General features: G+C 46.0%; 1 protein-coding gene across 36 annotated transcripts in view; it reads left to right on the top strand.

The window, feature by feature from the left end:
- PCBP3 (poly(rC) binding protein 3) overlaps positions 1–20,243 on the top strand; it is a 352,993-nt gene that overhangs the window by 276,514 nt on the left and 56,236 nt on the right. For 16 of the 36 annotated variants that reach the window (XM_074189911.1, XM_074189905.1, XM_074189910.1 and 13 more), the window contains 7 exons: positions 410–559; positions 4,218–4,241; positions 8,770–8,802; positions 9,421–9,537; positions 11,616–11,747; positions 13,691–13,840; positions 19,601–19,744. In XM_074189911.1, the coding sequence (XP_074046012.1) occupies positions 491–559; positions 4,218–4,241; positions 8,770–8,802; positions 9,421–9,537; positions 11,616–11,747; positions 13,691–13,840; positions 19,601–19,744 (669 nt within the window). In that variant the 5' untranslated portion in view covers positions 410–490. Of the gene's footprint in view, positions 1–409; positions 560–1,098; positions 1,211–4,217; positions 4,242–8,769; positions 8,803–9,420; positions 9,538–11,615; positions 11,748–13,690; positions 13,841–19,600; positions 19,745–20,243 lie in introns of all 36 variants that reach the window. The other 20 variants (XM_074189926.1, XM_074189919.1, XM_074189916.1 and 17 more) reach the window with 5 other exon arrangements.

The following is a 20,243-nucleotide window of genomic DNA, read 5'->3' as shown; positions in this document are numbered from 1 at the left end:
CATTTTTGTGTGCCCTCATTAGCTCACAATGGTGGAGGAGCTGTCTTTGTACTCTCAGTATCTAGCAACTGGACTGTAGCCCACCCTAGAAGCTAAAGAAATAATTGTTGATTGAGAGTGTGCATATGGGAATGTAAGCTCCTTGAGAGCAGTCACCGGTTCACTCTTGCCTTTGTGTTCCCACTGACTGCAGATTTCCTGGTATATGTAAGTGGTTAGTAAGTGTTGGTGATGATGAATTAAACCAAACTACTGTTGAAATGTCCACCTCAGATGAGCTGCTTCTGGGCCTTTGACTTTACTAGAGCTTGCCCTCCCCTTAGCCTCCATCTTGGGCTGGTCCTTGGATGTGTTTGACCCCACCCTTCTGTCAAGCCCACTCCCCTGTATGTGTTCTCTCTCTGTACAGGCAGCGTCCTTTGGACCCCTTCTGTCCATCCTTGAGGGCTCTTCCACACCTTGACCTAGGGACTCCTACGCCCCCTGGAAAATGGAATCCAAAGTCTCTGAAGGGGGCCTGAATGTGACTCTGACCATCCGACTGCTCATGCATGGAAAGGTAAAAGGCCTTAAGGGGTGGGAGGCAGGACTGCCACTCCTTGCCGGTGGTTCTGAAACCAAGTCCCAGAAAGCAGAGGGAGTTGGGACACCTTCCCTAGGACAAGTCCCGACAGTGGGTGCTGGTTTGCCTTACTCTACAAACAATCCTACCCTTCACAGGGGATTTAAGATTTGCTCAGTAGGTGTCATCTCCAAATAAGAATAATCATAAACCTGACCTGCTGTTCTGGGAGCAGACCTTGGTGGCCTGCTTGCCTACTGGGGCTGCCATTGAGTTGAGGTTCCCAAAGCCCTGACTTCACACATCACTATTTACTAAGTCCCTCTCCTGGTCCTTCCCACTTTCTATCAGCACATATCTTCAATATGAAGATCTAACAGTGACTTGGGTCTCTTGACCCCTCCTCAAACCCACATGGCCCACCATCATCACCACTACCACCCTGACTTCCCTTGCCTCCAGAATCCCAGAGACTGAGAGTTTACTAGAGAACCAGTTACTAATCTATAATCCCTTGCTCCCTGACCACCTGCCAGGAAGCCCACCCTCTGGTTTGCTCATTCCTGCTCCCATCCTCCTGAACACGAATAGAGAAAGTCATCCTTGTCGACTGAGTTGACACACTAAATTCTTGGGGCATCATTTCAGGTGGGTGCTACCAACTGTCCTAATCTACTCTTATGAATTCCTTTTCTCATTTTCTGTAGTGACTCTTCTAAATATTTTCTTTCCTTCTTTAACCACAAATGATAGCCCTGTCCCTCTATACCTACTTTACCCCTAGAACTTTGCCCCCAACTTAGAGAAACAAAGAACCTCAAAGCTGGAAATAAACCAGATGTTATCTCCATGAGCAAAACAGAAACCATCCATTGAAAATCCTGGACCTTCCCACCTCCATTCCTTCAGCTTTCCCAGAGTCACCTCTCTTTTCTCTCTGAGACAGCTATCCCTACCTTTTCCTAAGGCTAATTGCCCTTTCTATCCTTGAACCTATTCATTCCTGCTTTTGCCAGGACCCCGAACCTCTCCCTTCCCATCAGTAGGGAATTTAAGCTCCTTGAAGGCAAGAGCTACATTGGAACTGACTTTGTAACCCTAGCATTATGCATGGAACAACTTCATTGAATTAAACTCCCTCTTCATTAACATCTTTTCATCTGCCTACAAACAGGCTCTCCAATCTTTTGTAAACCTTCTCTTGAACCTTCAGTCCCATAAATTCTACTTTCCTTTCACTGATAACTACCTTGAAAAGTTTGTTTCCTTCACCTCCTCATTATCCACTCTCCCTCCCACCCCCTTGTATATCTTAACATTAACTGTTCTCTAAGGTCACTTATGACCTCCCAATGGCCAGATCCAGTGCCTTTCTTTCAATCCTCAAAGCCTTGGCTTCTCTGAAGCTTCTAACTCATTCCTCTGCTGTACTCTCTTTCATTGGCTCTCTTGGTTCTCTTTTCTCCCTATTGCTTCTTCTCTGACTCCTCCACTGTTTCCATCTTCTTTGCCCCCTCCTTCACGTTTCCCATTACTCAGTCCCTTGGATTCAATCTATTTGCTGTTTTCCAATCTATCCCCTTCCCTCAACATCACCTCCCATCAGACTACTCCATTAACCTCCTCCCAGATATTTCCATTGCTTCTTTCCTACTCTTTCAGTTTATCCTTTACAGAACTATTGGAATAATCTTGGTGACAAATTGAAGCAGGATGGCACGACAGAAGTAACTCTGCTACTGAAGTCAGAGGAGTGGGGTTGAAGCTCCACTTTTCTTACTTCCTATTTGACTTTAAGCAAGAAACTTTACTCTCTGGACATCAGTGTCCTCATGCAATGTGGACCATTGAATTGGATGGTCATTAATGTTGCTTCTGGATCCTAGAATTGTATATAGGCTCTTACTCATTTGCTCAAAAACCCTTGAGTTTCTTCCTATTGCCTCCTGAGAGATATTTGCATCCCTCTGCCTGGTCTTTGAGGTCCACCAGGATCAAGTAAGACTACCTCTCCATCCTTGCCATAAATCATCCCCTGCTTTATACTCTAGCTTCCCAGAACTTGTGTCATGCAGATACTACAGTGCTTGTGCCATGCTTTTGTTCAGGTTATTCCCCCAGTCTAGAATGCTCCCCCTTCTCCATCTTTACCAGCTGAGGTCTTCCTCATCCCTTGAAGTCACCTTTAAAACCTTTTTTAAACAAAAACTTCTTTTATCCACCTAATTGGTAACAACCTTCCTTCTCAGCTCTCCCCCAGAACTTTGTTTGATAATTCTATAGAAAATGTAATATTGTTTGGCCCAGCAGTCTCCATGAATGCTTGGTTTCATGAGGCAAAGACCATGTGAAATCTAGCCTTGGTATCTCTCTCAGGATGTAACCCCATGCTATGTCCAGAGAAGGAACTTAATAGATATTTGTCACTTTACATTGTTTTGCCCCATATCTCATAGTCATGTTGTAAAGATCTAAAAAAGACCGAGTTGAGAATTATCTTTCAATACGTAGTCTAAAGTCAATGCATTGGGCTCTCTTAATTTTTGTTTTATGTAAAATAATACTTTCTTCTGTGGTTGCACAGAATAGGGATCACCATAATGAAAGACACAATAATAAAGAAAATTATGCCAATGATTAGAATGGATCAGGTTTGAAAAAGCACAGTTTTCCTTGGGTGCCTGGGTTTTGCTCCCTGGTGGAATCCAGAGATCTATAGATTGTTGTTGTTTGGCCTTCATTCTCAAGAGGACCAACGTGAATTGGATTTGTGTAAGAGGATGCCGTGCAAAGTCACCAGACTCACTCTTTCCTCCAGAACCATCTGGGTCCGATGCAAAGACAGAGATCAGGACAGTGGTCCCAGATGCAGAGGGAGACCGTGGTCTTTTTACGATAAAGTCTTTCCAGAGTCTTACTTTGTCTGAGGCAAAGTCCATTTAATGATTAAGCCTAGGTAAGCAGAAAAAAAGATACTAATAGAAAAACCAAAATATCCAGTCACCAATCTAAAACAAAATAAAAACAAGTCAATGTGTCTTGGTTACTATTGCTCATGGGCTTCTGGTGGTGGGTTCTGACTCTGTCCCCTCCTCCAGGTTATTGGAACAGAGCATCATGGAATGCGTTCCTACTATGCTGTAGAGCCCAGAAGTCCCGCCAAAGATCTAATTGATTTTAAGGTTATTGAACAGAATGGGGTTTTAAGCATCCTTAATATGAGGAAAGAGGGATTTCCCTTTCTCATTGACTCCTTCCACATTTCCCTAAAGGTCTCATGTTTAGACAGGCAGACAGACAGACAGCTAGACAGATACCCGCACATAAATACATCCCCATATCATGAACTGTTCATCTGGAAAACAGACAGCTGCTCAACTTCTCCAGCCCACTGAACTCCCCTGAATTCATGTTGTTTCCAGACCCTGTTAAAACATGGACAAAGGCCCCTGGGGAAACACTAGATGCTTAGCCAATACACACATTGGCTTTTCTGGAGCAAGGGAGAGGAAAAGAAAATCATTCCCCTGCTCTGGGCTCCCAAGGGAATCACCAGCCTCCAGCCCCAGCTCCCTCAGCAGTATCTCATATCTTATCTCCGCTCCAGCCCAGGATCTGAAGCCTCATTTTTTTTTTGTCTTCTCTTTCTCTGCAGGAAGTGGGAAGCATCATTGGGAAGGTAATTACTTCATGGAATGTCTTCCTTTATCTCATCTTGTTCTGGTAATGTCCGATTATATTAATTGGGAGCACACGTTGGATAATTGGTCGTCTAAAATGGCAACTGAAAATAACCCTTGGTTTTGTAAGAAGCCCTGATGTCTCCAAGAGCCCCAGAGACTCTTGTGGCTGTAGACTCCATTCTCTCTCCTGGGACCTTCATTTTAGACCCCCATCTAGACAGTGCTGGTCTATTTGTTTTTTAAAAACTAAAAAGGAGGAAAGTCAATGGCCTCCTTTGTAATTAATGTCTGATCAACAGTGACCATCCCTCCTCCTGGAGAATGAAGGCTTCTCAGTCTCAGAAGGAGCTGAAACTTAGGGCTGACCAGCCTCTAGGGACCATCTTTGACTGAGGAGCAGTCCCAGTCACATGGAGCTTCTGTTTTTCCTAATCTCTGCCCTCTCTGAGTTCTCCTTTTCTCTCAGGCACAACTGAGTCAGAAGTGGGGAGCATTTGTTGGAGGCAGAGCTGGCTCTAGGGCCTGCCCCCTCAGTTCAAAGTCAGCCTGGCAAGGCAATGGCCAATGCTGGCCCCAGAGCTCTTTTGGAAAGATTGATTTTAATGACTCAGCCTCTGCCCACAGGGAGCTCGCACTCAGTCCAGGAAAGGCAGTCCCAAAAAGGAAGCTGAAAAGTAGAGGGGAAAAGCAAATCAAGGCCCACTGAGAGAGGAGTCTAGAGAGTTGGGATGGGGAGAGGGGCCGTGTTTGGCAGATTTATAGAAGAAATAAAGTTGGGAAGGATGGTCAATACATTGGATAACAGAGTCAGGATGCAAAGAAGTCTCCCCAGTCTGGGACACTTGGCCAAAGAGAATACAAAGCATAGGATGATAGAAGGTCGCTGGATAGCACGGGGGATAGAGTTAGGTCTGGAGTTGGGAAGACAGAAGTTCAAATACAGCCCCCATTTACTAGCTGTGTGACCCTGGGCAAGTCACTTCACCTTGTTTCTGTAATCTGCTAAAGGAGAAAATGACAAGCCAGTCCAGTATCTTGGGCAATAAAATTCCATGAATAGGAGGGTCCACAGGGTCATGAAGAGTTGGACATGACTGGAAACCCACAGAATAATAGGGTTGAGCCTTACAGGTCATTGATTTCAACCCCTTCATTGTACAGCTGAGGAAAACAAGAACCAGAGAATTGTGTGACTTGTGTAAGGTCTCTCAGCTAGTTAGTGGGAGAGCTAGGATCAGGATTCAGGTTCCCTGACCCCTAACCTAGTACTCTTTCTCCAGCTAGGGATACATGGACAAGCACACACATGGGTATCTCTTTAATGGTTTCACATTATAAGTTCCAGGCAATTCTCCCCTCCACCCCACCAAAAATGAAACATGCAAACGGACAAAAAGAATCCAGCACTCTTGGTGGTCCACAAGCTCCCTATGGGAGCATAGTGTGATTCTATTAGTGAATTTAATTAAGGAGACTTTAGAAGGGATATATGAGCCAGACTCAGGATTGGGTCGTTCAGAGTAGGGAGGACATGGGAGAGCTGCAGAGCCAACAGAGAAGGGCGCTTGGGATGGGGAGAACTTTGATTTATACCGTAGTATGGTAGTTTGAAGAAGAGAAGAGAAGAGATCAGAGGGGCATGAGAGCTGCCTCTGTATCTTGGAAGGTCCGTCATGGAAAAAGAAAGAAGCTAGGACCACAGGAGGAAGCACTAGGAAAGACTGGGGGACTGGGAGCAGTTGCAGAGAGACAGAATTAGGCTTGAGGTTAAGGAAAAAAATTCTAAATCTGAAAGCTCTCTCAGAGTGGACTAGGCTGGACCATCCTAGAGTTCTTCCTACAAGCAGGGGCTGGACCACCAAGCCAAGCACTGGATCCAGATCCAAAGATGAATATAGACAGCCTCTGGCCACAGGGAGCTCACACTCAGTCCAGGAAAGGCAGTCCCGAAAAGAGAAGCTAGAAAGTAGTGGGAGGGGGGGGCAAAGCAAACAGGCTGACTGAGAGAGGAGTCGAGTTGGGATGGAAGCGTGACCATGGCCCACCTGGACAGCTTCCTGAACATGGAGGTTCTGGGGCTAACTGACCTGTCAAAGCAGGGGGCCACAGGGGAAGGGGGCTCTTCCAGGGAGAAAAGCCTTCTGAGCTCTGGTGGAGAAACCACTTGTCTGGGATGTCAAGTTACAGGGGGGGATTCTCAGGGGTTGGCAGAACATGAGAGTTCCCAGGACCCCCTCAAGTTTAGTGCTTCTTCCCTTGATCTCTCTCTTCCTCCTAGTCAGCGAGGGGAAGCTGAACTGGTCTTATAACCCAAAGATGCAGGCCCTGTTTGGAGCATGGGCTTCTTCACTGACCATTCCCAATAAGGACAGAGAGTGTCCATGCCTCTGCAGAGCTAGGGAGTAAGATCCACATGTCAAAGGGCAGCAAGAGGCACCCTCCACTTCCCCCTTCATCCCAGGACCCTTCCTCCTTTAATTGAACCTGACCAGTGAGGACATGATTCTTGCTGGCCATCAACAAGATTACCCTATCCCTCTGGTCAGTTTTGCTGAACATTTTCCCCTTTTCTTCATTGTTTACTGGAAGAACTGGCTCTCTGGAAAAGAAAGAGGAGGGGATAAATTAAAGAATAAAGGTGAAGTCAAGAAGAGAGAGATTAGTTTAAATGAAAACTCCAGTGTCCGGCCACCCTCCCCATCCAGGAGTCCTTGGACCTACAGGGAGAGAGGTCAGCAGCAGGTGCCCCTCCCTTTATGAGTCAAACTGATTTGCAGTGAATCCTGCCTCACCATTGCCTTCTGTTACTGATTGAGAGACAAGGTCCTATGAAGGGAGTGGTAGCTCTCAGCAAGATGTGGCCTGAGAGTTCAGACTAGGACCCCAGGCAGCACTCCAGTTCTTGTCTACACATCCAACTCTGGGATCTCTCTCTTCGTCTAAATTTTGTGGGGACAAAAGCAATGCCTTTGATGATAGCAAATCCCCAGTGCACTTTTGGAGGGCTCCTGTCCTGGTTCAACCTTCCCACTTTGGGCCGATGTTTTCCTAGCTCCTGTGGGTCTTCCCCTGGTAAACAAGAACATTGGACTGGAAGAGTCTAAGGTCCCTTGAGTCCTGGGCTGCCATGATCTTGGAAGGGGGCTGCAGCCCTCACCCTCATCACCCTGTAGCCTCAGAAGACAGCAGGGATTTCTTACTTGAGAACTTAGGGAACTCTGGGGGAAGGACCAGGGATGAGGAGGATGAAAGAGTGGCATAGATAGCTGTTGAAATAAAGCCAATTTCTGGACTGCCCTGCTCCTAGCTGCCTTGCTCCAGATTCCTGAATGGCCCATCACACCCAGGAAGTCTTCTTTCAAATGGTCATCCTTCCCTCTGAGGACCCCAAGTAGCCTCGGCCCTAGAGCCAAAGGCTGACCTGTATCTTCCCATCATGGGTCTCTGCCCTCCTGCTCAGGTTGTCCCTCAGTGATTACAGAACACTTCCCGTATGGCATTATCTCCCAAGCACCTCAGCAGGAGGTGACGGGCTCTCTCTAGGCATGGCAAGTGTTCTTGTCCTCATTTATAGACAAGGTTCAGAGAGAGAATGAGGTGACTTGCCCAGGGTCCTACAGGAAGTTCGCTTTGGTGGCTGGATTCTCCCCCTGCATCAACCGCTTTTCCAGTACACCCAGCTCCACTGAGCTGCCCACCTGGGCCCAGCCCTCAGGCAGCCCTTCATCTCAAGGATCTGCCTCAATCCCCAGGCCTCTGCTGGGTGACTGACCTGATTGGCTACTAAACTAACCCAAGTGATGGTGCCTATAGCTCCATAAGAACCACCGGTCCCCACATTCTGCAGCAGGGATGTTGTGATTTGGGGCAGAGCTCCCCATTAATCCCTCTTAAATGCAGAGATTTTCATTTGAAAACAGAGGGCCCAGTTTCTCCAAAGCTGAACATTAGTCAATAAAGAAGAATGAATGAAGCTTCTCCTCGAAGCACTCACTCACTGTACTAAGAGTAAGAAGTACAAGGTTCAGAGGGACAGCCCCCCACCCCGATAACCAGAGACTGGATATGTGAAAAGCACTTAGCCAACCTTTCAGAATTAGGCCAGGCTGCCCTAAGTGCCCTGCTTCATTGAGTATGGCCCAAGAAGGAAGGGAAGGGCTCACATCTTTAGGATTTGGGCTAGATGACTTGTGTCAGCCAGGAAGGGCATTGGGACTAGGAAAGAGCTCCCAGGCCAAGTTCAGTGGAAGTCCCTTCTTTTGCACTCTGGCATGTTGAACCTGAGAAACCCCCCCACCCACCCAGTCTCACAGGGATATGACAGAAGGCATCGAGGCTGCCCCTGGCTCTTCTCTAATCATTGTTGCTGCCTGGGGCAACCTCCCTGGCTCCACTGGCCAACTGGAGATAGTATTTACAGTCTGGCCATTCACCACCACCACCACCATGATGGACATTGGGGAATGCTCCAGCAGACCCAAATATGAATAGCAATTTCCTTCTGTTTTCTAATTCTCATTTCAGAAAGGAGAAACAGTGAAAAAGATGCGTGAGGAGGTAAGTTGACTCAATCCGTTTGCATTTTTAAGTGGTCTTAGAAGTTACTAATGAGGGAGGCCTTCGTGATGCCCCCAGGGTAGCATGCTTAGGTAGGAGGGTCACAGATCCTGCTTTTCTGGTAGGAGGGAAGAAAGGGGAACACAAGGAGGAGATCCAGAGTTCCTGGAGGTGGCTACAATCAGCCGCCAACCAGACGAAGATTCACACACACTCATCCACACGTGCACGCACACACAGACTCAGCTACAAGCATGTCCACAGAGACACACCATTTCCATGGTGCAATTTCATAGGCAACTGGCAATGTTTCCGTCCCTGGAAATCCTCCTAGGGCATCTCTGCTCCTCCTGCTGGTTCTCAGGGGGCTGCTCCCCACCTCATACCAACTGGATCGGGCAGAAGGAGCCTTCTGGAGCTCTTGCCCTTGTTTGCTATGCAAGGGAATTGGTAGCAAGTGGGTCCCCAGACATCTAAGGTCCCTTCTGAGGACTGCCAGGCAAACACTGGGCAAATGTTTTTGCAAACACCCCAGACCAAAGGTTGGGAGTGAATGGCCTCTTTCCTAAATAAGATCTTGAATGCACCCCATGGGGTTTGCTTAATTCCTTCTCCTAGAGTGGTGCGAGAATCAACATCTCTGAAGGAAATTGCCCGGAAAGAATTGTGACCATTACTGGCCCCACAGATGCCATCTTCAAGGCTTTTGCCATGATTGCCTACAAGTTTGAGGAGGTAAGAACATCCCCTTCCCTCCCACCGTGATCAAAATGAACACAGGCTCTAGATAATCACATTCATGGAAGAACAAAGTTAAACCCAGAGCTTGCCCCATGTTGAAGCCCCTTGTGATACCCAGCTTGCTTGCAAGTATAGACAGAATAGGAGATTTGGGTTTGTGTTCATTGTACAAGTTCCACTAATGTCTTTTGTTTCTATACCCACCCTCTCTTCCCCTTCCCACTGAGCCCCCTCATTGTATTAAGCAAAACCAACCAACAGAAAGCCTGTTCCCGACAGGCTGGAAACCCTTGGTGCCTACAAGGCCCCTTCTTGTTTCCTGGGTCTGGCTGCCTTTTCCAGCTGAATTTGGTTCTTTATTCAAGCTTCCCCCATTCTGGTCCTCTTGGTCCTCTCCACTTCCCTCTAAGTATGTGTTGTTTCTCCCAGAACAACATCACGGCCCAAGGTCAGCTAGGACCCTTCATTCGGTTCTTCAGTCAGTTCATGCCCACTTTGCTCCCACTTTTTTGTCACCCCAAATATTTGGTCCAGGTAACCCTGCTCACTGTGATTTGGAACCAAAACCAAGTGGGTGAGAGGTGACCAGTGAATCTGGACCAAAGCAATTTTCTCTGATTATGACCCAAACATGTTCAGATTTTCTCAAGGGAAGCCCAGGATCCAATCCAAGAGGAGTAATTCAGACAGATTGCGTTGTTGTCCCCTAGGAATTGTTTCATTTTTGTAAGCCTTTGTGAGGTGGGTTATTCTTCAAGAAATGCAGTTTTCTCATTATCAGGGATACAGTTTGCATGAAGGGCATCTCCTTCTCAAGCTGAAGAAGGAGTTCCACTTCAGACAAAACTTTCTGGCCACATTCAATGTCTATTGGCATGCATGTGCCCTGGCATAGTTACTTGGATGACTAGATAAGAACCTCAAGAGTAATGAGCATGCTCTTGGTTTGGGATCAGGGCTGCTGAGGTGATTTGGAAAACAGGGAGAGAAGATTGAGCTCCAGTCAGGGGCCCTGGGTTCAAATCTCAGATCAGTCACTAATTTCTTGTGTGAACCTCAACAGCATGCTTCTCCTGGCCCAGCCTTGGTTTCTTCCTCTACAAGATGAGAACCAGCTGTCTCCTCCCAGGTTTCAAGCAGCAGTCCTCTGATCTCTGCTCTGCCAGGTCTGAGAGGTCTTTGAGACCTTCTGTATCTGTGGCATTGGAGGACCAAAGGGCATGAAGGCAGCTTTTGGGCACTCATTATGCTGTGCCCATGATGAGGAGTACCCCCCAGAACCAGAAGACCTGGTATCTTAGTTGCAGACTGTCTGCTCCACTGGCACAGACCTTGGCTCTTCAATACCTTTCTAGACCACCCTCAGGATTTAAGACTCTGGATCAAGAGCTGGGAGGTCCTCAGAGACTAAAGACTCTGGTCCCTCCATTTGACAGCTGACCCCAGGACACATAGAGGATCCTAGATCCAGGACAAGGACCAGTCTCCTTATTTTATAGATGAACAACCTGAAGCCAAAGGAGCAGTAACAGTCATAGATTGGATATGAACCCAAGGCCTCTGACTCTAGAACCAGGGACTTGTGCCCTACACTACAGTGTCTGCAGGGCACCGGCACTCCTTGTCTCCCTTTGGGCTATCGAGCCCCTCAGGGGACTCAGCCTGGAGCCTCCGAGAGTTTGCATCTACTGGCATAACCTGCAAGGATGCTTGTAGAATGGAGGCTCTCCTAGGGCATGAGTTGTTTCCCTCTGGAATTTCTGGGACTGGCTCATAAGAGCCATTGACACATGATTATTGGTCTCTTGATGGACCCATTGACATGTCAGAGGGAGGACTCCAGTGTACAGAAGCCATTCCTGTGCCTCAGTTCTTCCTTGGTGTAAAATGGCACCACAGTGATGGAAGGGGATCAGGGTCAAGATAAGGGATAACTTGTGAAGCCCTTTAGACCCAGGGCAGATCCCTCCAGCTCCATCCTTGGCTGCTTTCCTGCACAGTCAGCGCTATCTTCCACTGCCTCTGGCCCATCATCAAAACTTCCTTTGTTTCTTTCTTCTTCCCATCCCCAGGACATCATTAACTCCATGAGTAACAGCACGGCGACCAGCAAGCCACCAGTAACACTAAGGTTGGTTGTCCCAGCCAGCCAGTGCGGGTCACTGATTGGCAAAGGAGGCTCCAAGATCAAGGAAATTCGGGAGGTAATGGGAACCCTCTCTTCGCTTCAGACAGTTGGGAAAGTTCTGTGCTCTGGCAGGTCTGCATGGAAGATGGTGGCCATTCACCTCTACATGAAAGAGAATTGTGGGCCATCATTCAGGGCCACTATATAGTCAATCAATCTAAACTTGTCGAAGGCCCACTCTTCAGTGTCTGAGGCACTGAAGGGGCTTAAGAAAAGTTGATGGATTGATTGACTGATTGAAGACACACTTCCAAGCATCATAGGGGGAGAGACACACACACACACACACACACACACATACCCAACCACACACCACTCACACCACAGATACACACAATCACACACTACAACCACTGCACACACACCACACACACACACCCAGCTGAAAAATCTCTCCCTTGCTCTCAGCTCTCACAAACAAAATGAACAAATCCTAATACCCACAAACATGCACCCATGAAAGAAAGCTGCCACTGAGTAAAGTGCCCATGAATATGATGTGTCCCAAGGATATGAGATCTTGAGGAAGGGCATGGATTTGTAATCAAAGAGGATGTGAGTTTGAAGGAGGTGAGTGAGGTTTGGACAAGTGAAAATGAGAATATTGTTCATACATCCAAGCACATGCACACCCCAAAGTTGGAAGCTGGACTTGGAGAAAGTCTCCTTCTGATGAAGGACCTCAGAGCTGGGGAGGGCCTTGGAGAGATCAGCTTGGCCACATCCTCCGTTGGGTAGATGAAACCCCTGAGGTCCATCTGTGGCCAAGAATCTGGGATCAGTCAAGGATGACTTACCCAGAATCCCAGGTGACTCCATTCCTTAGCAGCCAAGGACCAGTGAGTCCTAGGAAGGCCCACTTGAGCCAGGTCAAGTGAACGAATCAGGAAAAACTGGCCCCTTCTCACTTCCTCCCCTCCTCTACCTCCTAGCCTTGATTTCCCTCTCGGTAAGTGGAATGTCATGGGATGGGAAGAGCTCCAGACTGTAAGTTAGGGCTAAATGCTCTTTCTCAGGGTCGCCCTGGCACAAGGGCTGGCACACTTTCTCACTAATGCACACTAACCATCTCCTTCCTCATGCCTTACATGACATCTCCAGTTGTTCTGGTTTATTGGGTGCATGGATGATGTCCTTCTTACTTCCCTCAGAATAAAGCTTAGGCTTTTTCCAAAATCCTTGTCCTTCCTTCAAGGCCTAGTAGATCTATAACTGAGAAGGCCACAGATTGATTCCCGTCTGTGGAGCAGACTGAGCATCTTCAGAGGAAGGCAGTGAAAAGGATATCTGAATTTGAGTCCCAAACACCTGCTTGGGAGAGCCACTTAATCTCACTTGGATTCTGTTTCTTCTTTTGGGAGATGGCATGGTTGAGTGATCTGACTTCAAAGATCTCTCGCAGCTCTTTAGTCAGATAGATAAACTGGCCATTAGAATCCAACCTTGTCCTTTCTATTTCAAGCTTCCATCTAAACCTATTTCTTCTTAATTAACCTCTATTAAGACTTCTCTCAAAAAAAATTTAAAAAAAGACTTCTCTCGAGACTAATTTAGTTTTCCCCCATCTGTCCTATTTGCTAACCCACTTCTTTCCCATCTACATCACTGTATCTTTACTCTATCTCTGTCCATCAAGTTACAAGCAGTCCTGTCGTCAGGACTCCTCCCTCAAATCAGGAGTAGTTTGAAAAACATTTTGATATTTCAGAGGATAGAAAAGTTGACCTCTATAGATAATTGGGTGTTTGGGAGGGGAACAAAGAAAACTGAGTCATTTTGTCTTGAAAATCCAAATGAATGTGTATGGGATTTGTTAAGGACAAGACTTATGGTCCACCTCTTAAAGCAGAGTTGGAAGTCTCAAGGAAACTGTTTGCCTATTCATTTTTGCTGATGAAACAGCATCAACAGCATTCTTCTTTCTCTCTTTTTCTTCTTCCAATTTCTTCATTTTTCCAGTCTACAGGTGCTCAGGTTCAAGTGGCGGGGGACATGCTGCCCAACTCGACAGAGCGGGCAGTGACCATCTCGGGGACCCCCGACGCCATCATCCAATGTGTCAAACAGATCTGTGTGGTGATGCTGGAGGTACAGTCTGTAACAGTGGGGGTAACGTATAGCGGCTCTCAACCTAACAAATCTTACCACTGCAAATCGCCGAGCAGCCATTGATCGCTTTCATTGATCACAACCCATGGATTGAGTCATTTCTTGTTTCCTGGTAGCATTCCCTTTCATCTTTAGCCTAGCCCTTTGCTCTTAGGGCACATGGAGACATTACATTTGGGATCAGGTCATCTTCATTCATATGTAGCTCATGTTAATCCATATGGGATATTGACAGGAATCTGTTGTAAATATTAGGAAACTATTTTGCAGCTCCACTCTCCCCTAGTTTGAGGAAATGCAATTCTGCTTCTATCCAAAGTAATCTAATTGTGGAGTACTTGAGTGGGACCTCGCAGAGAACCAGTTAGTCACCCAGTATGTACTTCCTCCTTGGTCAGACCTGGCATCGCAGGCCAAGATCTTTGTAGCTAAATTTGTTATCTTTCACCATCTAATATTTGAGATTCAGATATAGGGAAAGGGGGAAATTGTATGGATTAAAAGCAAACCACTCCCCTTGAATTTGGGAAATGGAGAAATCTAAGGAATCTTCTAGAAACTAGAGGGAATGGTTACCAGGAAACTTTTCAGACATGGATGATAGCACTATGTGTACCAGAAATGATTCAATATTAATGGACACTGAATTGAAGGGTGGGGGGGGGGAGAGAGAGAGAGAGAGAGAGAGAGAGAGAGAGAGAGAGAGAGCGAGAGCGCACTGAGCACCTATCTTCAAGACACTGTGGGAGATACAGAGAGGGATGTACTATGTTCCTTTCCTCAAGGAACTGACAGTGAGGAACTGGATGATGGAAGAAGATCAGAGCACAAATCACTAAGATCTAAGGTCCTAACAAAGTACCATGGGAATGAAAATGGCCATTAATGACTAAACAGGAGAACTGGGAACTAATCAAGGGATAGCCACGTGGCACCTAATAGAAGACTTTTGCTATGGTCACCATGACAAGGCCTGAAGGATGAGGACTGCTGTTTAGGAAAATGCCCAAACCACAGATGATGGAAGAAAGTACTAAAGAAGACACAGCTCAGACATGGATGCTCCTCTCTCTCAATCTTTGCATCATTTATTCCACTTTATCTTGTCAATGTCAAACTAAAATAGGCACTTGTGAAAGAGAAGAGACCCAAGTGATGGCAAATAAGAAAGATCATGCATTGGACTTCTGATTACAATGCCCTCATAGGGCAGAAGAGAGATTCTGGGTGCTCTTATGGTTCCCTAAATCAAATGTCAAGGAGCAAAGGTCTGATCTTGGTGAGCTTGATTTAAGTCCTTGATGTTTGAGGGAAGCAGTGAAGTAAAATGGCCCTGTAACTAGGACCAAGTGAATGATGCCACTCCAGTTTTCACTGTATTGGACATCTTTAGTACTTCAAAGTTACAATTGCAAAGGTTGTGACCCTCTATGCCCAAGTCAGTGATCTTTATGAGATGGGAAATAATAATGGCACTGACAACAACAGTGCAACATAAACTACATTTTTTGTCAAGGCTTCTGATGATAGACTCACAGACTTAGCTCAGTTCTCTTGGGTCGCAGTATTGCTGAGAAAAGATAGGCCATTCACATTTCTTATAGCCTAGCAGTATTCCATCAAAACCACACAGCTCCCCATTTGATTGGAATCCCTGCAGTTTCCAGTTCTGTTCATTGAGATTGTTGCCTTGGTTTCACAGGTTTTGCCAAGGACTTCCTAACATGTCCCTACTCTAGTATCTCTAGATGTAGATGCATCAGATGCAGTTATCTTCATGGTCATTTTGTATAGGCCATCATGAGTCTTGCAAGGTAACAGCTACAAGTGATCCAAGCAGTGATGTTTCCAACTTCATTGCCGGACAGGATGAAATCAACTCTGCCAACTCCTTCTTTGGTCTCTTGGATCTCTCTTTCCATTGAGCTGCAGTAGCTTTGTTGGCGAGCTTGATTTATACTGAATCTCCAAAAGCAGATCCTGGTCCTTTGATGCCATAATGTATCAACTGATTGAATATCAGGCAAATGGCTGGTTTTCAGAGTACAACCGCTTAATGTTTGGAGATAGTCTAAACAGTGAGATTCTGAACCTCTTCTCCCTTTCTAGCATTCTGTCCAGCATCACATTGAACCTTATGTTCAAAGGATTCATAACTTACTGACTGACCTGCTGGGGACCCTCTTTGTAATTAAATCAGTTGGTCTTGAGAATCATAGACATTCCTTGAGGCCTAATTGAAATCTGCCAGAATGATAAGCCCAGTGCCATAGCCATAGATAACCAGGACCAATGAGGAAGGAGAGGAAAGCTTTGGGGGACATTCATTAAATCCTCTTGTCTAGGGATTCAAATTCTCAAAACAAAAATTAAAAAACTGAAAGCCTTCTACAACTTGTTACTTATGAGAAAGAGTAGCAAAAGGGGGTTGTTTGTTCCATAATTATCACCTCCCCAGTAACAGAAGCGATATTAACTAATGGGAAAAGGAGAAATCAAAAAGATTGTTTTACCCCATCTGGAAGAGCAACAGTTACATAGAAAAGAGAGTTTTATTTATTATCCAAAGTAGCTCCCAACTGAGTCCTTTTGGCATGGTCTGCCGTCACCATTGGTCACATTGCTATCTGCATGGGGGAAGATCTAAGTTTGGTGGAAAGTTACAAAGGAAGAAAATCCTATTTTTGCCTTGAGCAGTTCATGAAAATGGTAAAAGGATAAATAGAAATGGCACAGAATCACTTACTTGGAAGAGAAGTCAGACCCTAACTAGACTGATCACTATCTATATAGGAAAGGAAGTCATTTGTCTCAGTCCATCTCCAAAAAGTGCATACAGAAATAGGACAGATTTCAAAAGCATCATGAAAAGAGGAAGAATAAAGGAGCATCTCAAGAAGTGTGACTACATCCCCTGGAAGTTGGCAGTCCCTCCTAATTCAAAAGCATTATCTTCCCTGAGAAGCAAGCCTATAGAAGAGACAGAGGATATAATTAATGGTTAAATCATGAAAACAATCAGGTCCTGAAATGGAGGATGGTCAGGATTATTGTAATTGCCTACCAACAAAATACTTGGACTTTAGGAAAATTAGTTTGGAGGGAAAAGCAAAGATACTAGACCACCTTTCCTTCTGATGATCTTTAGTTTGAGATTTCATGAGTCACATTTTACTTCATAGAATCTTGGCACAAGAAAGGTCAGACCTTCTCTGCTATAAATTCTTATTTCAGAGGAATCTTGAAAAAGAAAATCCTTTAACAATCCATTTAGGTAAGTGGCAGAGGAATTTGTTACATTGCAAGCAGCCACAAACTTTCATCTTCAGCTCTGGAATGGTCTACATGTGGACGCAAATTGACTTCCTTAAATATATATTTTTGTTCTGTTTGATAATGAACCATCTCAGAAAAAATAGTCATCAGTTATGCATATGATCCCAGAGTGAATTTGACTCTCAGATATAAATATTCTAAACTAAGCATATTCAAGGGTTATTCAGGAATGATTCAGCAAAGATGATAGAAATGAAAGCCACAGAATCCCCAAGCCAACCTTTATAACTTGATGGGAAAGCAGTGCCCAGGCCTTAATGCTGTGGGATGGGAGATCTGACTAGGGGACTTACTCATGGTAATTTAATTAAACCAGGTCCTGTTGCAAGTTTAGTTATATTCACTTGGCTTTCCTGCCATATTCAGCCCATATTCTATTCACCCCTTGCAAGTGTCTAGACCACATCTGGGATATTGGAGTCTAGATATGACCATTTAAGAATTTTAATAAAAATTAATGGAAGAGAGGGGCCCAAGAAAAAGTTAAGCAAGATAATGAGTAATAAAATCATGTCCATACCAAGATAATTTTAGTATATTGGGTGTGAGGAATGGGAATGAAAGGGGACCTGAGAACAGTTTTCAAGTATCTGAAGTATCTGAAGTATAGACATTTAGAGAAGGGTTTGCCATTGTTCTGTCTGACTCTGAAGGGCAGGACTGGAGCACTGAGTGGAAGGTACCAAGAGGTAGCAAAAACTTCTCAAAAATTAAAAAATGGAAGGGGCTTCCTTGAGAGGTGATGGATTGTCCACCACTAATGATCTCCAAGCACATGTTGGTTAACCTCTTATTATAGAGAAATTCTTGTTTAGGTTGGATTAAATGCTTTTGAGTTCCCTGCCATGGTGGAGCTTCTTGAAATCCAGGGGAGGCAGTTGAAGGGGGGGGAAAGGGTCTGGTAATACTCAGAACTAACTGGCCAGTCCCCAACTTCCAACCCCTGTAAGGCACTACATTGGTCTCCTAAATTCATAAAACAGTTAGCTATAGAGAGGAAGTCCAGGTGATGATGAGGCCATTGGTGACTGTGCCAATTCATGATAACAGTACTCTGAAAATCTCTTCTTTAACAAAAATAGTTCTCCTAGTAAAATTGGCTTCGTGGGTCAAAACTGTCCCTCTCAGGCCATGTCTATACAACGACAGACGAGCCACCCAAGACAGGACAGTGCTGGTGTGTACAGATGAGTATGGAGTTCTTCATTTCTTCTTTAGGGATTGAGATCCCATCCTGCCTTGTCCTGGCATCCCATCGACTTGCCTGTTACACACCAACACTTTATGCTGGGTAGGGCAAGATACATGTAGGAAAAGAGTGAATTTTGAAAAACAAAAACAAAACTACCCTTTGGGATCTGTTGTTTTGTGTAGACTCTGCCCTAGATGGCTATATCACTAAATTGATTTCATCAGGATTTGAATATGTGGCCTTCAGGGCCTGAAGCATCCTAGAACATGATGCACTGAAGAGCCTGCGGCTTTTCTGGACCATGAAAACCAGAGTTCTCCTTTCAGGAACATCGCCATAGCACAAATCTGCTGGTCAGAAGCCATGCTCTCTCTCAATCCCATTGGAGGCACTCTCATTTCTGCTGAGATCACCATCCACAAGAAACACTTTGTGAATATAATACTTTCATGCATCCCCACCCAGAACGTCAACCAGGTCCCCCTTTCTCCTCCTGGGCAGTGAGGGGACTGGCAGCAAGGGAGCCAGATTATTCACATGTCTGATTAACACTGGCACAGCAGCCTCTATAGGGGAGGGTGCCAGGGCTCAGGTGATTGATCTCAAGAAAACATGACTAGTGTTCACCAGCCCCCATCCCACCATTTGGAAGATGTTGCTCTTCCTATTGGTCACTGGTTGTTGAAGCACATGCTAGAAAGTCAGAAACAAGTCTTGTGGATGTCACACCAAAGAACCAAGTCTGTGGTTGACAGTCCTTCTCCTCCACCTTAGGGGAAGCTGGTAGTGACCTCCTGAGGCAGGAAGGGTTTCTAGAATGGGGTTGCTTAGGGAATCACCAGTCTCATCCTCTCATGAGGATGGTGGGTACCAAAGGGCTGGCGAGAAGGGGCTACCAAGAACAGCTCTATGGGGCCTGACATGACAAGGGCTGGTTGGACCAGGAACATAAGAGTCTCCCCAGCAAGGGGGGGGCAAGAGCGCATCCTCCTCCCTGTCAGCCTGATTCTGCAGTGACTTTGGGGTCTGCTTTGCAGCTGCCCTCTTCTGGAGGTGCTTCTGGAGGGCCTGGCCTGCGGATCCCCAAGCACTCAGAGTGAGGAAGGAGGATGGGCTCAGAGAATGCAGAACCTCCCTGGCCTCACTCGTGCGCGCTCTTGACTCTCTTCTGATGGGCATCTCTGGAAAGCTGTTCTAATGTTCTCTCTCCCTCTCCTTGTCCCTTTTCCTAGTCCCCACCGAAAGGTGCCACCATCCCCTACCGCCCAAAGCCCGCCTCCACCCCTGTCATTTTTGCAGGTGGTCAGGTAAGAGCCGACCCGCTTGCAGCCTCCACTGCCAACCTCAGCCTATTACTGCAGCACCAGCCGCTGCCCGTTAGTGCGCTCAGGTTTTCTCGCCTTCTCACTTGCATGCTCTCGTCCTGGTCATAGCATGCCCACCCAACTGGGCTCAGAGCTCCACAGGGTGCCATGGCCAGCCAACTCTGCCCAAGGGAGCTGGCCCAAGGGAGTTGTCCACTCTGCCACCAGAGAGCAGAGCAGCAACCTCATCTCCTTCTCTGAGACCTAACCTGAGAAAGGAGAGGCTCAGCTCTCTCTCTCTTCTCTCTCTCTCTCTCTCTCTCTCTCTCTCTCTCTCTCTCTCTCTCTCTCAACAGACTAGAAAAATCAGATAAACAATCTATGACATAATGAACTCAGAAGAGAGATTTAGGCTTAGTGACTCCAAGAAGGAATACTTTAACCAAAACATGTTGTTCCCTCATTGATCATCGTGGCTTATGATCAAGTCTAACTCCTGAAATCCGGCTCTATAATTTAGTATCGTTATCTCCCTCAAGATCTCTTCTCAGCCTTTTCCTTTGTTTTTAAA

This window comes from Macrotis lagotis, chromosome 5, assembly GCF_037893015.1.
Source record: "Macrotis lagotis isolate mMagLag1 chromosome 5, bilby.v1.9.chrom.fasta, whole genome shotgun sequence".
Taxonomy (NCBI): domain Eukaryota; kingdom Metazoa; phylum Chordata; class Mammalia; order Peramelemorphia; family Peramelidae; genus Macrotis; species Macrotis lagotis.
The sequence above is the reverse complement of the archived record's forward strand: the minus strand, read 5'-3'. Positions and strand labels throughout refer to the sequence as shown.